The sequence below is a fragment of the Leptonotus elevatus genome, chromosome 4, assembly GCF_054856555.1.
Source record: "Leptonotus elevatus isolate MCC_2025b chromosome 4, RoL_Lele_1.0, whole genome shotgun sequence".
Classification (NCBI taxonomy): Eukaryota; Metazoa; Chordata; class Actinopteri; order Syngnathiformes; family Syngnathidae; genus Leptonotus; species Leptonotus elevatus.
In genome coordinates this window covers 8,899,199-8,919,022 of record NC_141242.1, presented here as the reverse complement: position 1 = coordinate 8,919,022, position 19,824 = coordinate 8,899,199, and the positions used below count along the sequence as shown (strand labels likewise).

General features: G+C 39.6%; 3 protein-coding genes and 3 non-coding genes across 10 annotated transcripts in view; 5 read left to right on the top strand and 1 right to left on the bottom strand.

Moving 5' to 3' along the window:
* Positions 1-1,304, top strand: part of cnot1 (CCR4-NOT transcription complex, subunit 1) — a 28,180-nt gene extending 26,876 nt beyond the window's left edge. For 3 of the 4 annotated variants that reach the window (XM_086074089.1, XM_086074088.1, XM_086074087.1), the window contains exon 49: positions 380-1,304. In XM_086074089.1, coding sequence (XP_085930215.1) covers positions 380-458 — 79 coding nt within the window. In that variant the 3' untranslated portion in view covers positions 459-1,304. Of the gene's footprint in view, positions 1-172; positions 239-379 lie in introns of all 4 variants that reach the window. The other variant, XM_086074090.1, reaches the window with a different exon arrangement.
* Positions 144-5,651, bottom strand: setd6 (SET domain containing 6, protein lysine methyltransferase). Its single transcript, XM_086074097.1, has 9 exons — positions 5,389-5,651; positions 4,694-4,765; positions 4,205-4,349; positions 3,834-3,975; positions 3,546-3,740; positions 2,990-3,137; positions 2,680-2,860; positions 2,295-2,413; positions 144-2,026 (listed from the first exon to the last, which is right to left on the bottom strand). Exons 1-9 carry the CDS (start codon positions 5,413-5,415, stop codon positions 1,703-1,705), a joined length of 1,353 nt encoding a protein of 450 aa, XP_085930223.1. The 5' UTR covers positions 5,416-5,651; the 3' UTR covers positions 144-1,702.
* Positions 5,152-19,824, top strand: part of polr3b (polymerase (RNA) III (DNA directed) polypeptide B) — a 27,361-nt gene continuing 12,688 nt past the window's right edge. The window contains exons 1-17 of one of the 2 annotated variants that reach the window (XM_086074092.1): positions 5,152-5,187; positions 8,233-8,265; positions 8,395-8,451; positions 8,795-8,859; positions 9,077-9,152; positions 10,224-10,324; positions 10,615-10,706; positions 10,825-10,942; positions 11,431-11,539; positions 12,698-12,820; positions 14,433-14,549; positions 14,624-14,758; positions 16,512-16,673; positions 17,822-18,022; positions 18,133-18,295; positions 19,485-19,638; positions 19,705-19,779. In XM_086074092.1, the coding sequence (XP_085930218.1) occupies positions 8,807-8,859; positions 9,077-9,152; positions 10,224-10,324; positions 10,615-10,706; positions 10,825-10,942; positions 11,431-11,539; positions 12,698-12,820; positions 14,433-14,549; positions 14,624-14,758; positions 16,512-16,673; positions 17,822-18,022; positions 18,133-18,295; positions 19,485-19,638; positions 19,705-19,779 (1,679 nt within the window). In that variant the 5' untranslated portion in view covers positions 5,152-5,187; positions 8,233-8,265; positions 8,395-8,451; positions 8,795-8,806. Of the gene's footprint in view, positions 5,188-7,154; positions 7,475-8,232; positions 8,266-8,394; positions 8,452-8,794; positions 8,860-9,076; positions 9,153-10,223; positions 10,325-10,614; positions 10,707-10,824; positions 10,943-11,430; positions 11,540-12,697; positions 12,821-14,432; positions 14,550-14,623; positions 14,759-16,511; positions 16,674-17,821; positions 18,023-18,132; positions 18,296-19,484; positions 19,639-19,704; positions 19,780-19,824 lie in introns of those variants that run through there. The other variant, XM_086074091.1, reaches the window with a different exon arrangement.
* Positions 5,758-5,829, top strand: trnap-ugg (transfer RNA proline (anticodon UGG)). Its single transcript has one exon. It is a non-coding gene; the product is annotated as a tRNA-Pro (tRNA).
* trnap-agg (transfer RNA proline (anticodon AGG)) lies at positions 6,067-6,138 on the top strand. Its single transcript has one exon. It is a non-coding gene; the product is annotated as a tRNA-Pro (tRNA).
* trnap-agg (transfer RNA proline (anticodon AGG)) lies at positions 9,964-10,035 on the top strand. Its single transcript has one exon. It is a non-coding gene; the product is annotated as a tRNA-Pro (tRNA).

Below are 19,824 nucleotides of genomic sequence, written 5' to 3'. Positions count from 1 at the left end.
TAGGTTTAATTGGCGATAACACTTTATTTCTAAAATACAATCATCCTATACAGTTTTTAATGGCTCAAATTGAGGCAGAGTGCTCGTTATGCGTTGCCATAATCATATGTATATGAATGAGACGGCTTATAGGTTGTCATGATTTTAATAATCGGCTTCAACTTTTTTACAGGGAATCAAGTAGAATGAAGAAAAATGAACATTCAGTGGTGTTTCTTTAAACAGCTACTTTAGAGAGGTGTGTTTTCAATGGCCTGGATAGTATTTTTTTTGTCAGTTGGCTCAGGGTCCGCTAAATTGAACTCTGTTAAAACTCTGGTTACTTAGTTACTTCCCAGCACTGCTTGATGTGTTGAAAGTGTCCCCCTGTCCCTATCAGGTTGTTCCAGTCGGTGGCTCAGTGCTGCATGGGTCAGAAGCAAGCCCAGCAGGTGATGGAAGGAACCGGTGCCAGCTAGCCTGGCTCACATTCGGCTTGTAGCCCTCGAGAGAGAGAACACACACGTACGCACCTCCCCCTTCACTGTTGGCAGCACTGGATAAACTGGCAACCAGAGTCTTTGTTGAGAAATGTGGACTTAAGGACTACTGCTCCAGGTTCTGAAGATTTACATTTTGTTTTTGTTGATCCCTTTTGGAGCCGAGTCCAGAAGGAATAATGGGTTTGAGAAATGCTGTTTAAATACTTTTTTGATGCTTTGATGTAAATAATGGGGGGGACGGGAGAGTCTAAGTGGTGAGTAGGGAACATGTCGCGTACATGGTACAACTGACATTTTAAAAACAAAAAAACAAAACCTGAACATAATTTCACTCTACCAAAGTTTTTTGGTTTGCTTCCCTCTCACAAATCCTTTTTTCCCCCCTCACTTTATTTGCCCTCAGAGGCTGAAAGCTAAAAAATAATTGAAGAAAAAAATGTTTGCTTTTTTTTTTCTTTCCTGTCCTTAAGTGGACCCGAAGATGTAGTCTAGTCTCCCGGGGGAGGGTGTCGTGTTTGTGGTGTCCGATGGAGATGCTTTACTGATGGTTTACTGGTGGTTGGCACTGACACCTCTCTCTCCCTGGCACTTGTAAAATTGTGCAAAGTGAAAATGGTTGACATTATATCTTGACAATTTGTACAAAGATTCAAATTGAAGAACAACAGAAGGACCAATACAGCCCATTTTGTAACATTTTGAATGTTTTGTAAATGTATTGGTCCATGTGTATTTTGTAGTCCTTTCTAGTTTGCCTTTAGTTCTTGCTACTTAATTGCAGTATGCATATACATACAGTTAATAAAGCATTCAAACTGCAAATCATGATTGTAAGGCCTCTTACTCTGACTTGATCGATAAAATACTACCCTCCTTCCCTGCTATATCATGTGATTGTCCAGGACTGCTATGTTTTAAAAAGTTATTATTTGGGGGATTATTTAGTATACAGTGCCTATACCTGGGAAAACTGGACCTTTTGCCACATTTCAGGCTTCAAACAAGGGAAGGGGAATTTTATTTATTTTTAAACAAACCCACAAACATTCAAATTGGCACAAAAAAAACAGTAGTGAATCTTCGGGTGCCACTGTACTTCTGAAAATATTCATAATTTTAAATGTTTATAGCATATAGGAGGGGTAAAAGTTTTATTATTATCAAGTAAGCTACATGTACTATAGGCTGATAATTGATAAATGTTGCAGTGGAGGAAAGGTTCATGTCTTTGTGAGTTCCATGACTTTGTCCAAGATGCTTTTCTGTCCATATCGAACCTGCAGCGCATTCCTCTGTCTACTGCTCAGTCTCTCTAGCGAAGCCTGGTCCTCCATCAGGGCCAAGTCGCGGTCCACGTCGGGGTAGCCCCTCACGGTCAGACGTGCCGCTTCGTGGATGAGCCGCTTCCACTTAGTCTTTAATCCCGGAAGCCCATCGTTGGAGAACGCCTGAGCAATCGTCTCGTCGTCCTCATCCTCGTCGTCCTCCCATTCGTAATTGTCGTCTTTGAACTCCAATAACTCTTCCCTGGACATGCACAGCACCTGAAACCACACATGAATGCATACTAAAATGTTTTGGCATAGAATTCAGAATAACATTACACACAGCACTGACATTTTCGTTTTTGAATTTTCCTGCTCACAACTACTGAAACCATTCACTCCCACTAATGAAAATGTTGTTCACATAAAGTTCAGTATTGAAATCCCTCGCATATGTCATTGAAATAGTCTCCCACTATTTTATGGTAGTAGCTTAAACAACAAAAAAATGTCATTAATGATCTATCTACCCTGTGTACAGTCTCACCTTGAGTACACTGTGTAGCTCCATGTCGGTGAGGCAGCCGTGTTTTCCGAAAACAAGTGCTTCTTTGTTTCGTAGCAACCCCCACATCATATCCAACAGTTGCCGATCCAAATCTGGCTCTGTAAAGCAAAATTATGATTCTGATAGTGTTCCCCTTCTATGTTGTAGATCATTGTTGGTGCCCTCACTACAGTGCAGATGGGTGATTACAATATACAGCCAAGTCTAATTTACAGTTTTTGTATGAAGTACCATGTGCCAACAACATGCCTGTCATGAATTAAGTAGCAAAATCCAGCCATTTGTATCCATCTCAGTTATTGCTGGCAGCTGAAAATGACATCACAGTCCCTATTTGCGTTCAGAATGATAATCGAGAGATAACCTTTTGTGGCCGCTTTGTGCAGGTTGGCGACGGGGATGTCGGCGGTGTCGTCGACGTTGTCGGCGTGCGGCTGGGTGAAGCCGTACATGTGCAGCAGCTGCCAGTTGGCCAACTGCCCGTACGTGTTGAACACTTCCTCGCCTTTTTTGATGGGGCGCACGCATACCATTTTCAACGTGTCCTGTGAGGGGGGGAAAAACATGTTTTTAAGTAAACTTCTTTTCTTTTATTTAGCTGACAAAGCATATCACAGATATCTTATTGAGACAACTGGGAAATGCTTCTAGAAATGCATCATTTGTGTCTTTACTGGTGTAAACTCCAGATTGGCATTGTGCTTGGACACATGGTTGAGCATGTCGGCCATGGGAACCATCATAGGTGGATTGGGGAACTTTTCTTCATTCTCCTCATCATCATCATCATCTTCTTCTTCTTCTGCTTGTGGCTCTTGGAAACTGCACAAGGAAGGAATACACCGTCAAGCTCTTTATTGCCAGCCTCTGTTTATGTTTACTGTCAAACTAAACATAAAACAGAATTATATATTGTCTATTTTAGTCAACTACTGTACACAACTACCTTAAATGAACTCCATTTAGCTTAATTCTAACAAACAATGTGAAATACCATAAACAGGCTAACAAATAGCAACAAATGTCTCCAAGGACCAGCATAGCATCCACTATACTGAAGCAAAAAAAAAAAAAAGTGTCAAAAACTTAATTATTTACATTATTTTTACTATATCTTATATTAAAATCATAACGGGGTCACTGTTGTGCATGTATTAAAATAATATAGAGAACTAAGGAATTTCATATTCAAAATAAGCATAAATTTTTTTTTTAGTTTGTTTGACTAACCTGTAGGCCATGACAAAAGCCACCAGCTGCGTGTACAGCTCCAGCGTGTGTGTGTGGGTGTTCCACGTGTCAGGATGCTTGGCAATGATGGGCAGGACCACATCTCTGTATTCCCTCTGGATGTTAGCCAGGTCTATGTCCACCGCCTCTGGGATGCCGGTTCCCCTCAGTAGGTCATCTCTCTCCTCTTTGGACCTGAATGGACCATTAACAGTGTCCAGTTGTGACCACTGGCGGGTGATGACTTAACGCATCTAACTTTTCTTGTGTGTTTTTTTTTTTCTTCACCAGAACATGGGGTGGTCTAGCATCTTGAAGTCGGTCCATAATGACAGATAAGGTTTCCATTTGGAGTGCGCTGTGGTGTATTCATATAGCAGAGTTAGCAGGAGAGGCACCCAGCCTGACATGCTATGCAGGGAGACCTTCTCTGTGGAGGACAGTGTAGAACTCTTTAAAAACTATTTTACACGTTTGTTCCATATCTATCTTTTTATAGGCCTAACTCTGTATTTCTTTGCGACTTGAAAATTGCATTCATTGCAATGGTGATTTGAATTTGATTGTTCCATAAAAATGATTGCATAAAAATCTGCAGGGCAATTGATGGACTGTAGTATAGTGGTGATCGGTGAAACACCATGTAATGCAGTAGTTACCTCGCTCCAGCAGTGCCGAGACGTGTGTCGTCCCCTGGTGAAGAAGAGACGATCTGGGGATGGTGAACAACACCTCGCCTTCTTCGATGTTGTCCTGAGCTAACATCCCGTATTCGGCCACCATGCCTTCTTTGCTCACTTGTACCTGCATAAGCAATTGAAAAGTTCAAACAGTTATCCTCAACTAGTACGTCAGGTGAGAAATGATCCAATTATACTTTAATAGTAAAAAAAAAAAAGAAGTATTCATTTACTAGAATATTTATTTACCATCTTTGTTCAACTCTCTACGCCTGTGATCTTAAGTGAAAGGCTCTTCAATGCTTTTCAACTTAACCTGTGCATCTTCCACCTTTTATGACACTTTTGTTTGCTGCTGCACCGTGACATTTTTTTTATTACGTAAAACATGTGCTTTGGCTCAGTCACTATTGGGAAACACTGATCCAACCGACACAAGAAAAGATTCGGCTTTGGAGATCAACGTACCTTAGTGCTGAGCACTAGACCAATTTTGTCGCACCATCGGAGGAAATTCTGCAGGGGAGCATCGTCGTCCACCTGCACAGTAAGAGAAACAGTTACACAAAACATTCTGTTGCAAACCGTTACAATATACAAGAGTCGCTGCAGCTCAAATGAAAAGCAAACCCAAAACCATAGGACTGAGCCAAGTTTACCACGCAGGGAATGTGAGGCCGAAGACATTCAGAATCAGACAGCTATATAGATATATTTTACTTTACTTTTAACTTGAAACATGTTTTTATTTTTTATTAAACATAATACAGCATTTTGTTGTATGTATCGGACAGGGTGACAAAGTTTTGTGTAACATGTAAGCTACTTGAAAATGATTAATTTAGTTGTTTGTAGCCCATTAGGTGACAATAAAGTTTTGTAAAGAAAAAACATACAATACGCTTATCTACGCACACGCATGCAATCGAAGTTAGCTTACAACGTGGTTGGCGAAATGTCAGGTAAAATGCAGTCCCGATGGTTTATTGTTGCTTAAATATATTCTCCTTACATATTAAGCCTCATGCCAACGCTAGCATAACAATTAGAAAATAAGTATTAGTGGCTCACTGTTATCGCCACAACACGTGTTTTCAACTTGTACGTTGCATTCGTAGCACCGCAAAAATGCGTTGTCTTAAATTGATCTGATGTTACCGAACCTTGGTTCGCTTTGCTTCAGATGCCATTTTCTGCTGTTTTAATGAATCCTGTCAAGCGGCAAATATTATTTTAAAGCGCTTCACGGTCCATGGCTGAGTAGCTCAAAGCATGTGCAGGCAGGAAGAGGAACAGAACCGGAAAGACTGTGCAGAGCAGAGCAGTAGGCATTCCTTGAGGACACGCGAACTCTATAAAGCTAGCAAAATGTCGTTAGAGCAATTACTACCATGCTAACACCGATACCCATAAGCTTCATTACTAAATAATGTTGCATTTAATCAAATCCACCGTTTTCCGTTATATTAGTTCTATTTCAGCGTCAGCGTAATCAAATCGTTATATTTCCATTGATTTCCATTCGTAAATGTGGCTCGTTGGTCTAGGGGTATGATTCTCGCTTTGGGTGCGAGAGGTCCCGGGTTCAAATCCCGGACGAGCCCAGCTTTTTTAAAAACATTTATCATTTTGTCTATCTTTGCGGTTGCCTATTTTACCTCCCAATTGTTTGTGCACCAATAAAGGGTCTCGAAAAATGACAGCACCGGAAATTCCACGTGATCATTAAATGTAATGTCTGTTTGTGACCACACGGGGCGCGCTACTACACATTCCAAAAATGTCCAAACGCCACATCATGAAATGTATGTACTTGGACAGTTTTGAACATGAAGAATTGTGGCTCGTTGGTCTAGGGGTATGATTCTCGCTTAGGGTGCGAGAGGTCCCGGGTTCAAATCCCGGACGAGCCCATCTTATTTTAACGATTGAGGGTGTTTAAGTAAATACTTTAGTGTCAAGTCATCAAAGTTAGTTTACACTAAGATCCTGTATGTAGGTATAAGTAAGTATAGGGTTCGTGTCTTGACTGTACATGTATTACATGGACGTTGGTTAACTGCATGGCCTAAATAAACTAAAGTACAATCATCTGTTACATAGATTTATGGCCATGAATAACCAGTAAGTGGTTGTTTTGTCTTTATCTTTACAGTGTTTAAGCCAGAGGAACAATGTGCCAAAACCACTAAAAATACATCCTCATACCTCCAAAATGTCTCCCCCCTCTACACCCCAATTCCCACACACACGCAAATACTATGTTTGTTCAACCATCGTCAAAGAGAGAAAGCCATTTTCTTTAGATTGGTCAGTAATTTGTAAAATAACAAATAAATCCATCCTTCCATTTTCTTAACCGCTTATTCCTCACAAGGGTCGCGGGGTGCTGGAGCCTATTCCAGCTGGCTTCGGGCAGTAGGCGGGGTACACCCTGAACTGGTTGCCAGCCAATATAAAAATAAATTCATAATAATAATAATAACAACCCCCACACAGTGTGCACTGAGCAGTTGTATAGATTTGTGAAAAATATTAAATTTATCAAATTGTGACATGGATGGTTCTATTTCGTCCCTCCCGACCGCCAGGTGGCGGTGTTATACGTAACTCGTTTTTGCACATGGCTTGTAGTTCTAAAGATATGAGTACACAAAACAGGGCTTTTGTGGTTTCCCGAAATCCGTAAAGTATGTTGAAAATTAATTCAACATATTTTCCAAAATTGTATTGTAATATTTTTTGACGAATTTAAGTCTGAAGTAGTTCAGTTAAATGTGAAAGGAAAGTGTATTATTTTACAATGTTTTTTATTTCCTTACATTTTTAGTTTTACATCAACTCTTCTTTGTTTCCGAGCCACTCGGAGAAACACAACACAAGCCGTCAAAGTAAAGAGAATAAAATGGGCTTTTATAGTTTTATTTTTGTTGGATTTAAGTCTAAAGTTATTATATATTCTGTTAAATGTGAAATAACAGTGTTATCTTCGAATCGTTTTTTTATTTTACTAATGGCGGAACAAATCTTTATTTTCGTACCTACACGGAAGTGTTATATTGAAACACACAATCGCAGGCATGCTGCAGCGACTTCCGACAGCAACACTAACAAAATGGTTAAGGTTAAGAATTTAACATAAACATTTAAACAATACTTTAAAGACTTAACGTCAGGATGGAGGTGCTCGGAGGCGAGTTTTGTAACATGTCGCAGCAGGAACTGGCGGCTCCTGTCAACACTATAGAGGTAAGTTGAAACACGGCGACATGACCTGATGTTGTCAGCATGAGTTCGAGCCCTGTCGTTTTGTCTTCTTGGCCAAGTCAAGTCAAATCCCGTGCTCAATCAGTATAAGTCCCAAGTCAAGCCATTTTATTGATGCGGTCTTACCTGCAGTATCTTGTCCCTGTAACGAGAGAAAGCCGATAAGATCATCAAACAATGACATTATTAGTTATTGTATCCTGCATGTATATGTATAACAGATCAAGATCATCTCTCCACTTCAATACCAATAATAATGTATTTGATATTTGTGTGCCAATAGAAACTCGTTTGAAACTATAAAGTTCTCTTTGTTTGCATAGTACCTCAAATTATTTCCAATCTGCACGTTTTTGCATTTGCAAAATTAATACTTAATTTTTGATGCTGTATATTTATTTAATTTTCATTACATCATATTTATGTCATGCATTTGTTCAATTCTTATGTAAAACGATTACTGGTACTGCTTCATTCACGCACCAACTTCTGAATTATTTTAAGAACAAGCCAATGGATTTACAGATATTTACTTTGCTGAATGGATCTTTGACGAAAGTCCAATGTTTTTATCTGTCTGTCCAATATCTTTGAATTTTTTTTCCCCATTTTACGTCACACTTGTAGTTTTTATAGCCGAAAGTAATAACTTTCAGAACCCCAACATGACATGACAAAGCTGTCTGATCACAGAGGGTGTGTTTGTTTCATGTGGCCTTAATTTCTGTTAAATTCAACAGGAAAAATGGAAGCTTTTGCCTGCCTTCTTGAAGGTAAAACACACAGACCTACTTTTTTTTTCTGGATTTAAATGTATACTTATCCATCAGCACAATGCAACTTCTCCAAATCACATTGAGGTGTCACATTTTAAAGACCTGAATTTCTGACGTGATTTTAAGGTGAAAGGCTTGGTGAAGCAGCACATCGACTCGTTCAACTATTTCATCAATGTGGAGGTAAACCCAAGTCAGCCAGCCAACCGTGGGTGTGGGGGTGTGGGTGGGTGGTTGTGTGTGTGTGTGTGTGTGTGTGTGTGTGTGGGTGGGTGGGTGGGTGGGTGTATGTGTATGAGCGAAAATGTGTCAGTGAAGTGTGTCTTGTGTATCTGTCTGTCCGTCTGCGACCCTGTCCGTCCGTCTGTGTGTTTTTCCATATATCTGAAAAAATTTGAATCCTTGAGTGCGTCTGTCCGTGAACAACAGTCAGTGAATACGTGTCCATAAGTGTGTACATTTTTGTGTGTGTCCATCCGCATGTCCCTTAGCTTGTAATGTACAATCTCAACATTCCCCTCCACAGATCAAGAAAATTATGAGTGCCAACGAGAAGATAACAAGTGACGCGGACCCAATGTGGTACATTAAGTGAGTCGCGTAACCAGTGGGCTAATAAGCTTTCAGAGTGACAAGCATTCACAAGATTCCAGTGACCTTGATTTAATGAAAATCGTGATTGTCTGGCCGATCTGACTTTTTTTTACAGATAGTTCTAGAATTATTTGCCAGCTCATCTCCAAATCAATTAGCACTCCTTGATATTTGTAGTCGATGACTTGCTTACTCGTCCTTTTTATTCTTGCAGGTACCTCAATATCTACATTGGCATGCCTGATGTTGAAGAGAGCTTCAACGTGACCCGGCCAGTCTCCCCTCATGAGGTGAGCCAACTACCTTGTAACAGTTAATACACAATCTACAAATATTGCATATTTTGGGATGTTATTTTAAAAAGGCCTATACTTCATCATTTGTCATGTTTAATAATGATCTGATTTTTTTTTTTAAATAATTGGAAGAAAATGTCCTAATGTATGTAAATGCCAAAGTACCAAGCAGTATTAGGACACCATGAAAAGAAAATTGCACTACAAAATAATACATACTAATTGTCGTTTTATCACAACTTTAATCTAAAAATATCCAACTTTTCCCCCTGAAAATATCCAATTTATTTCTTGTACGCTATGACTTTTTAAAATCTTTAACTACTTAATTAATTTTTATCTTGAAAATGCTAATCTAAAAAAATACTCTGGAAAATACATTTCTTTAAAAATGACATCATTCTTGTCATATGTTTTTAATTTTCTAAATATGACTTTTTAAATCGAATACACAACTTGTAAATCTTTATTCTGTTTTCAGAATAATATAGATTAATATAATTTTTCATGATAAATATCCAAATAAAACCTAATAAAACCTCTCGAAAATATTACTTTAGTCCTGTAATATCAGGAGTTTAAACTTTAAATTCACAACTTTTCTTTCTTGTAAGATTACTTGTAGTCTATTTATTTTGTATTTATTTAATCAGTGTGGCCCTAAAATAATTCTTTGTACCAATGCATCTTTGACAATCAAACCTGCATTTTCGCGGTGTGGCCAATAGGGGCGCTGCTGTACCAAAGCTGATGGATCTGCCACATCACCACTTTTTGTAGACTTTTGTCTTCATCTTTCACATGTGGCTCGTTGGTCTAGGGGTATGATTCTCGCTTAGGGTGCGAGAGGTCCCGGGTTCAAATCCCGGACGAGCCCTCTCTTTTTGGGGGCGTTAGCAGCATACATAGATAAATAGTTTATGGCCGAAAAAAGTTATTGTATTAAATCACATTTTATTTGATTAGTCTGCATTGTGGACTGCCACATTTTAACAAACAAAGAAAGACATGCCACATTTTTATTTTTTATGCAAGTTTTCCAATTTTTTTCTTTTTTTGTGCCAGTGTCGTCTCCGAGACATGACCTACTCTGCACCCATCACCGTGGACATCGAGTACACACGCGGCAGTCAGAGAATCATCCGCAATGCTCTGCCTATTGGAAGGTACCTCTAAATTTTAGCCTAGTATGTCAAACATGTTTTCTTCACTGGCCCACATTTTAGTTATGGTTGTCCTCAGGTGTGGAAGTACTATATCTTGAGTGGTCCAATTTCACTTAGTTTGTTTGAAAATTATAATTATTTACAAATATTAATCTTTTCGGGGGGGTTTTCTTTTAGGGAAGTGTAGCAATAGTAGTTTGTCTTGTGTTTTAAGGGCTCCATCAGCTTCGCTGTTAGATAAATCATAATCTCTTTCAGACATTTTAACTTCTCAATGTGTGTTTTGTCAGGATGCCCATCATGCTGCGAAGCTCTAACTGTGTCCTCACAGGAAAGACACCCTTGGAGTTCTCCAAACTTAACGAATGTCCTCTTGATCCAGGTACTTGGTGTCATTTTAGCAGTTTCCACTTTGTTTATTGTCTTCAAACATGCCATTGTTTATCTTCAGGGATGCATTACTTCTTCTTCTTCTTTTTTAAATCCCTTTGGCAATTTAGGTGGTTATTTTATTGTAAAAGGTCAAGAGAAAGTCATTCTAATCCAGGAGCAGCTGTCCAAAAATAGGATAATTGTGGAGCAGGACAGGAAAGGTGCGGTGGGAGCCTCCGTTACAAGGTAGAGACGACCAGCAAAAAGCATCACTACGCAGCGACCTAGCATAAAAGATAAACAAAATTGTCTTCATCAGCCCCAGCACAACCTCGTGAATTCATTAGACGCTTCACATTCCTGTTAGGGTATATTATAGAGTATAATTTTCAATTTTAGAATCAGAATACAGAAGAACTTCCTCGAAAAGAAGTGGCGGCAATACTTTGGCAATTTAAACACAATTTAAAAAGAGCATCCCAAAACAAGGGTTTGGGTCTCAGGATGTTAAATTTTGGCCATAAAATTTAGCAGTTTGTTTCTCATAATGCATATAATGGTAAGTACTACAATAATCAATAAAAAACAAACAAACATAGAAATTATAAATTGATTATTCTTTGCAAGTGAGACCCCTTTCAAATTCAATACGGGATCAAAACAGAATTTCTCTGTTGTTGCAGTGTTATTTTTCTTCCTTATCCTTGTTAACTGTGTGACCCAAACCATCACAGCTCCACCCACGAGAAGAAAAGCAGAACAAACATGATTGTGAAACAAGGGCGATTCTACCTGAAGCACAACACGCTGACAGAGGATGCGCCCATTGCCATTATATTCAAGGTATGTGCTTTGAGTGGTGCACCAGGGGGCGCCACAAGACCACGTTCATAAAACAACAACAGCAGAGGCAGGCTTTTTAAGTTATTTGAGGTCATCCACATCCGTGTACTGAAAATGTTTTCGATATTAAAGTTTATCATTAACTAAAACGTTTTCCTTTGCTCACCTCTTCCTGAATTAGTTCCACATATGAGCAAGCAAGGCAACATGGAATCATCCATTGCGTGAGAAGAGAGGGGGGACCCCTATTGATAGTGACAGATTAAGCATTTTGATGTGTTTTTAAGCATGTCAATTAAGACTAAAATAAAAATGATTGCTTTAAAAAAGGTTAAATAAACAACTGATAGTATGATATGAAATGTATATACATATAATTAGTAATCATCATCCATGAAAGTAGCATGTACTAGGCACGTTTAAAAAAGTTTGATAAATTCTGACTGTCTGTTGAGTCTTGAATGTATGTAGGTTGAACAAAATGACTTGACTTTCTAAAACACAACACATGGCACACTGCAAAAAAAAAAAGCGGATTTTTCAACTAGAAACATAAGAGACTTGTGAAAGCATGTTTCAAATCACAGTCTAGCGGAGTCTGACTTAATTCCGTGAAAATGTCAGTCAGCCATCTGGTGTCATTATTAACTTCTTTGCCCGTCGAGGACAAATCTCACATCAGCCTTGAGCGTCGACGATCTTCCGAGCAGGGGCCGTTATCCCGACGTTATTACTTTTGTGTGCTCGCTTTGTTTGTATGTGCTTGTCTCCCATCCCGCCTGAGACTCTCATCGCAAATGGAGACAGTTCCACAAAACGCATCCAGTGCGGGATGAGCGCGCCGGTTCCCACAGCCTCGCATTTCCATAAGCAAATGTCACAGACAATTCCTGTGACTCTTTGTACACACATACACACACTTCTTCTTGGTTCACCTCTGCTCTCATTTTTTTTTTTAGACGTCTGTTGTGTTGTCACCTCCACAGTGAGGTCTTGTCTACACAAATCCTTTCTGTCTGCAATTGTCCTTCGTTCACAGAGATCCCTACAAGTGCTTCAGATTTTAGAGAAGTTAAACAGAAAAGGGATTAATTTAGTTGGCTTATTGTAGAAAAGATATTAACTATTTGATGATCACATCTTTTGTCTTTCCAATAGGGAATGGGTGTGGAGAGTGACCAAGAGATCGTACAGATGATTGGCACAGAGGAACACGTCATGGCCAGCTTCGCCCCGAGCCTAGAGGAGTGTCAGAAAGCCCAAATCTTCACACAGACCCAGGTAGCTTGTTCACTGCAGGGCTTAAAGTACTCCAGCACAGTGCCGGATTTACTGTTTTTCTTGTCACCATCAAATTTGGAACATTTTGAAAATTTCTTTGCAGCAAGAAAAGCGATTTGCAAGCAAAAAAAGGGTCTGGCGAACCTCTTTGCAACGTTTTGCAATCTTGAATGAAATCTGAAGGGGGAAAACACTCGCTACATTCGGACACACTCGCAAGGCTGCGCCGCTCAGTGAGATACGGGCTTATACTGGAAACAAATATGAAAAACAAATGGTGCTGGCCATGGCTCCATGTAAAAGGGGACACAAATTGACGCAGACCGGTGAGAGCAGAGAGTGTTGGTACGACATGAAGCGAACCCCGGCCACAAAACTTGATTTAACTCGAATTAAGCTAATATCATTATCATATTATGTAACATAGACTATTTTTGCAATTATGCTCCAATGAGACCACACTGCTTTTGTATTATGGGTGTTTTTAAAAGAGAATAATGACCAACCATCACTGAATAAGATGTCTTCTAAAAAGCAGCTCTTGACAGCAGACCCTTGCCTTTCTTAATCACCTCCAGCCTGTTAAATCTTGTGTTTTTTTGACATCCACAAATACAATTTGTTTGGATCTTTCTTCCCTCTTAAAGATTATGTTGTTAAAAGGAGCCGCCTGGTGCACTGATGAGGCGTCATTTGTAGCCTAGCAACCGGACGCTACTGCGCTCCTGTTTCTGCCTCCCCCCATGTCTTTTCAGTGTGTTCACTTGGTCATTGTATTGTTCACAAAGAGACCTAAATCTATATCGTTAAAGGCAGATAAAGATGAGGAATGTTCTTATCAGATTATGATGGGTAATTTGCCTCAGTCTTTTTTTGGTTGTATTTACACTTTAGACCCAAGTGCCCAAGTCATACTTTTGCTGTGTGGGTTGGGGTGTGCGTGAAGTCTGATATACAGCATTCAGATCGTAATCAGGCCTCTTCCAATTGTGGACACAAATTACATATGTATCAGAGGCATGTGGCATAAGAAGGCACACTCAGTTATCGCCGTTATTTGATTGTTTTAGTGTTATGGTTAAAAAGTGTTTTGTCATACAAATATTTAATTGATTCTGTTTTTAATGCTGTGTTAATTATAGAACATGTCACGTTGAGACTGTCACCGCAGGAACGGAACTCTGACGGACAACATCATTGCCGATAAAAGAGTTATAAATCTGTCCCAAAAAATTATAATCTGGTATAAACTGACATACGTCAAACATTGCGAGGGGGAAAAACTGACCCCAAAAATCTGGAAAAATACAGCAAAAAAAGTCTGACAAATATCACTAACCATGGTCAAATATCAGAAAAAAATAAAATAAAATTATAAAATCTGGCAAAAGCTTACAAAAAAACCTGACATACATAATATAATTATGAAATAATTATTAATTAATTCATAATTAATTATTATTAAATTATCAAAAAAGACAGCCTGACGAAGCACTAGGATAGTGATGGACTACGCCATCTTTCAACTTTGGTACAAATCGAGGTCAGCACGTCCCAAGGACTCTACTGACAAATAATCTCGTCTTGATCACAATTTTTGTGTTGTTTCTAGGCTCTGAAGTACCTTGGGAATAAAGTCCGCAGGCAGCGAATGTGGGGAGGACCCAAGAAAACCAAAATGGAGGAGGCCAGGGAACTGCTGGCGTCGCTGATTCTCACACATGTGCCTGTATGTGGAAGAAAAACCCCAGAAGTGAGCCCAGTGCACACAATATAACATCATCATTGTGTGTCCGTGTTCAGGTCAAAGAGTTTAACTTCAGAGCCAAGTGTATTTACCTAGCCGTGATGGTGCGCAGGGTAATCCTGGCTCAAGGGAACAACAAGGTGGATGACAGAGATTACTATGGCAACAAACGTCTTGAGTTGGCTGGACAGGTATGTCTTTCCTTGTGACTCATGGCTAAGTGTCACAATGCAGGTCAATTCCAATGTTTTTTCCCAGTGTGACATGTATCTGTTTTTTTGTTTGTTTACATGACAATGTGAGCATTACAATTCGTTTTTTTTTTAAATTGTATAATTTTTTTTTGCAATCCAACCTTCGTGTTTGGATATAAATCTGATAAGCATCTGATGCAAGTCCTGTATGGACGCACAGGTCGCACTCATCTGACTTCATGAAACGTCATCAAAAGGCGACAAATGTCACAATTTTTGACGTGTGAAGAGTAGTTGACAGTCAGAGAAGATTCTTTAGAGCTGATAAATATAAGAAAATGTTCACTCCAATTGCACAAAATCCTCGAAATTGCCACAAATTCGTCATGACAAGATCTTCACGAGGGGCCATATTTACTTGGGCAAATGCACAACACCTCATGTTTGTGTGCATGCGCCACTTGACGTCGTGTTTTGTGCGCATGCGTGACACTTCCCAGACTAATTCAGTCCACGTTAGAAATCTAATTTGTTTTTGTAATGTGAAAGGTGACATTAAAAGATTGGATTTAACCCCACAAAAAACTGAATTAGGCATAATATCCTGTATTGTGACCTTAGCCCATGTTTGTATTTCCATTGTCAAACTAATTTACACTACTCTTAAAAATTTTGAGAGGTTGGGATATTCAACTCACTCAGGACATCTTGGGAACTATTTATTGCTTTGCCTAAATCTCCACATTTATCACAGTAAAATCCCCAAATTTCTTGACTCATTCCAACTTCTAATCTTCAAATGCATTTCAGTTCAGCATCAGCTCCTCAACAGTTAAGCAATTTTCCCAAAAAGTGCATATATATATATATATATAAAACTATTGTAAGAATGATTTCACTTCCCATTACTTAAATTAATTTTATTCTAAATCTAAACAAATTTGAGGTCGTACAATAGATTGTGGATTCACAGTTTAACGTCTAACTTTATAAAAAAAACAAAAAAACTTGGCTGTTGTGCATTTGATTTCAGTCTGCCTAAGATCTTCAAATAACCTAAAATTATGCAAACCATTTTTCACAATGCAGCAGATCACGGCATCAGAAGCGAGCCCCTGAGTCCTCACCTATATCTTTTGTTCCCTTCTCCTCCTTTTAATAGGTCTCATTATTTTTCCCTCCGCTTTGTTTTTCTCTGTTTTGTTTTCTTCACCCCCGCCTACCCTGCTTGTATTGCAGTCTGCCTTTGTCGGAGAGAGATATGCGGTGGCACCGAAATCCCAACACTGTGGAACTGCGGGGATTTTTCAGCGCTCTGACAATAGACGCGCTGCCTTGACTGGAGCGATTGAGCTAATCCGCAGGCTCTGATAATGTCATTACTGCTGTCTTAACGCCTTTAATTTCGCCCCCACCCCAACCTGGAACAGGAGTTGGGAGGAGGCGGGAGGGAGTACTCTTTCAAAAGGGGCTTACGCCAACATTCATCTCACTCTCCAATTATGCTTCCCTAACATTCAACTAATTGGCCTGGCTGCGCAACGGAAGCTTAATTTCTTTATTAATTTCAAACCTGTTTGTTGTGATGTATGCTAAAGTCCAGGCGGGGCAGATGGAGTCAGGGCAGGAATCATGACTTGGGCCCACCTCGTTGTTTGTTGTTTAATGTATATAACTTTAAAATCACACACGTCACACTGACTGACGTCTCTGAATTTTAAGCAAATCTGACGGCGACATACTTTTCCAGCTTCTGTCCCTGCTCTTTGAAGACCTGTTCAAGAAGTTCAACTCTGAGCTGAAGAAGATTGCCGACCAGATCATCCCCAAACAGAGGGCGGCGCAGTTTGATGTGGTCAAGCACATGAGACAGGACCAGATCACCAATGGCATGATCAACGCCATTTCCACCGTGAGTGTGTGCATGAGCGTTATGATTGGCTCAACACAACTCATTTATGTGTTGTTTGGCTTTGTCACACGGACGTACGGCTGAACTACTAATTGAATTCAAATCAACATCACATTGTATAGAATGCAATTTTCACATCGTTAAGGCAGCAATTTGTCTGTATTGTTATTTTTCTGATTTACAATATACTAATTCAGGGTTTCCATGGGTCATTAAAAAGCATTACAATTCATTAGGATTTTGCTAAAATTAAGGCCTTAAGTGACATTAAGACGCATTAAATACAATGTCGAGAGACATTATGCTTTATTTTACATACAACGTTGTGTAAAAGAGTCACTAACACAATTTAGCATTAAAAATATGTATTTGCGGGTACTGGTGACTACAGTAATTTCTGGACTATAAGGCGCACCTGACTATAAGCCGCGCTAGCTAAATTTGGGGAATTCTCGAATTTGCCGCAGGTGTTTTAATATTACTACACCGGGTTTCCGCTACTTTCTTTTCCATAATGAGGGCGCAAATTGTCTCGCTCTCGTTCTGTCTTTCCTACTGTATTTGGGTTTTGTGCGCCCCCTTGTGATTGATGGCTAAGCCGCACCTTTGTATTAGCCGCAGGGTCGAATGCAAGTGAAAAAAGTAGCGACTTATAGTCCAGAAATTACTGTAGTTATAATTTACAACAAACAAAATGGCCTGGAGGCCACAAGGTGCTTCCTGTTCCAAATACCAATCGCTCTGAATCTGAAAAGAAAAATACTGTGTTCCTGTCGCCAATGTCTAACATGAAACATTAATGCCACCTAGTGGCAGACAAATTACCTCAACACTAATCTATGACTCAATGTTTCACACTCCTTTTAACCGTAACTGTTAACTGTAACTTTATGAATCACTTACTACAAAATTACTGTATCGATTAACTTAAAGATACAACCATCCATGTATTTGGTAACCATATTTGTCCACTTTTATTTTATGGTTAGAGATTGTAAGAATATGAAGAACTTGAAAAATATTGTACATTTAGAACCGATATAACATGCCATCACCCAAAGCCAGCACACACACGACCAATGAGAAAATGAATGGATGTATGTATTCAACTGATTTTGAACGATATTCAAACATTGTTCTTGTTACAGGGTAACTGGTCCCTGAAGAGGTTCAAAATGGACCGCCAGGGTGTGACGCAGGTGTTGTCTCGCCTCTCTTTCATTTCGGCTCTGGGCATGATGACCCGGATCTCATCGCAGTTCGAGAAGACCCGGAAAGTTAGTGGCCCGCGCTCCTTGCAGCCCTCACAGTGGGGCATGCTGTGCCCGTCCGACACACCTGAAGGCGAGGTGAACCTCCTTCTACACACGATTGCTTTGGTTGCTCACATCATATTAATGTCAATTTGTTCAGTTGATTTAATATATGATGTCCATGTCATGTCGTTTTGTTGTGGTAGGCCTGCGGGCTGGTGAAGAACTTGGCCCTGATGACTCACATCACCACTGACATGGAGGACGGTCCCATCATCAAGCTGGCCTTCAACCTGGGTGTGGAAGACGTCAACTTGCTGTGTGGAGAGGAGCTCTCCTACCCCAGCGTCTTCCTCGTCTTCCTTAACGGTAAAGCATTCACTCCATGCACACCCTGAGCAACAGGATCAGATGCTTTTTTTGCTTTAGATCACACTCTGCCATGAGAGATCTCATGTCTTTGTTCATTTATGTCAGTGACGTGTATGTTTGACACACCTAAAATAAACATTCCCAGATTTCACGCTAAATGAATTGATGAATGCATTGAGATGAGATCATCATTATTTCAGTATACTTGTGACATTTTTTTTCTAATATAAAATATGTCCCTTGGCTCATTAAACGTTGGAAAACTGCTTGAGATCGCCATAAAGCAAACTAATCCTCCGTGTGAATACATAAAGGAAAATTTTCATTTTTGTGTTAATGTATCATTAATTTCACAGCAGCAGTTTACTGCGCTTTAATTACTCCGTGTTTGTGTGGCTACTGATAACTGTCACATGACGTTAGCTGCCGTAGTATTTAATTAGCTACAAGCAGCAGGTGTTGAAGTCCCTCAGAGTGCTTTCAGTGTGCATGCGCGCACACGCACAAGGGCGCGCACACACACTCTGCTCTGTTCTCCACCGACTCGCCTGTTTGATGTGATATGAAGAGAACCTCAGAAAGAACGGTACCATAGGCTACATAGTGAACCTGACACACATTACAATTGAGGTTACAATGGACACCCTACCTAAAATCTTTATATTTCATTTATTTTACAGTATTACCTTTAAAAAGTAAATGGTGGACTGCAAGGTTGATGGCGTACCGTATTTGAAACTACTTATTTGCTATTAGCCATTTTGTTGTTTTTGACTGAGTGTTACATACTTGTAATGTAGATACATTTAAAAAAAATATATAACTATATAATTCTATCTTTAGTTTTATTTTTAATTTTGTGCTTTTGAAGATGACGCTTTTTTAAGCAACAATGCAGCATTCCAATGTTTTCAGTATTACAATAGACAAGATTTCTATTGATTGATATTAAAAAAAAAGTAAACTTAATCCATCTAACCTCCTTTTTTGTCTCAAAACTTGATTTCAAATGGTTAGAAAAGGGAAAATTAAATTGACCTGTAAAGGTTAATGTGCATCCTGGGTTCATGCTGAAATTTCACCCGAAAACTATTTTTGTGAGTGGTGTATTTTTGGAAAACCCTCTTAATTTATACACCTAAACATGGACGATATATTTAAAGTAATTCGCTGCCCTCGTCCACAGGAAACATTCTCGGCGTCATTCGAGATCATCCCAAGCTTGTCAGCATTTTCAGACTGATGCGCAGGGCGGGATTCATCAACGAGTTTGTGTCCATTTCCACCAATATGGCCGACCGCTGCGTGTACATCTCATCGGATGGTGGACGCCTCTGCAGGTTTGTCCGATCAGGGATTGAAATAACAAGTCAAGGTACTACTCTTCTTGTTTGTTCCCTTCATAGGCCCTACATTATCGTGAAAAAGGGTCAACCCATGGTGAAAAACAAACACATCGAGGATCTGTCGCAAGGTTACAGGTGACGCCAGGCGCTTATTCTTAAGATCCCAGCTGTCGCTTGGAT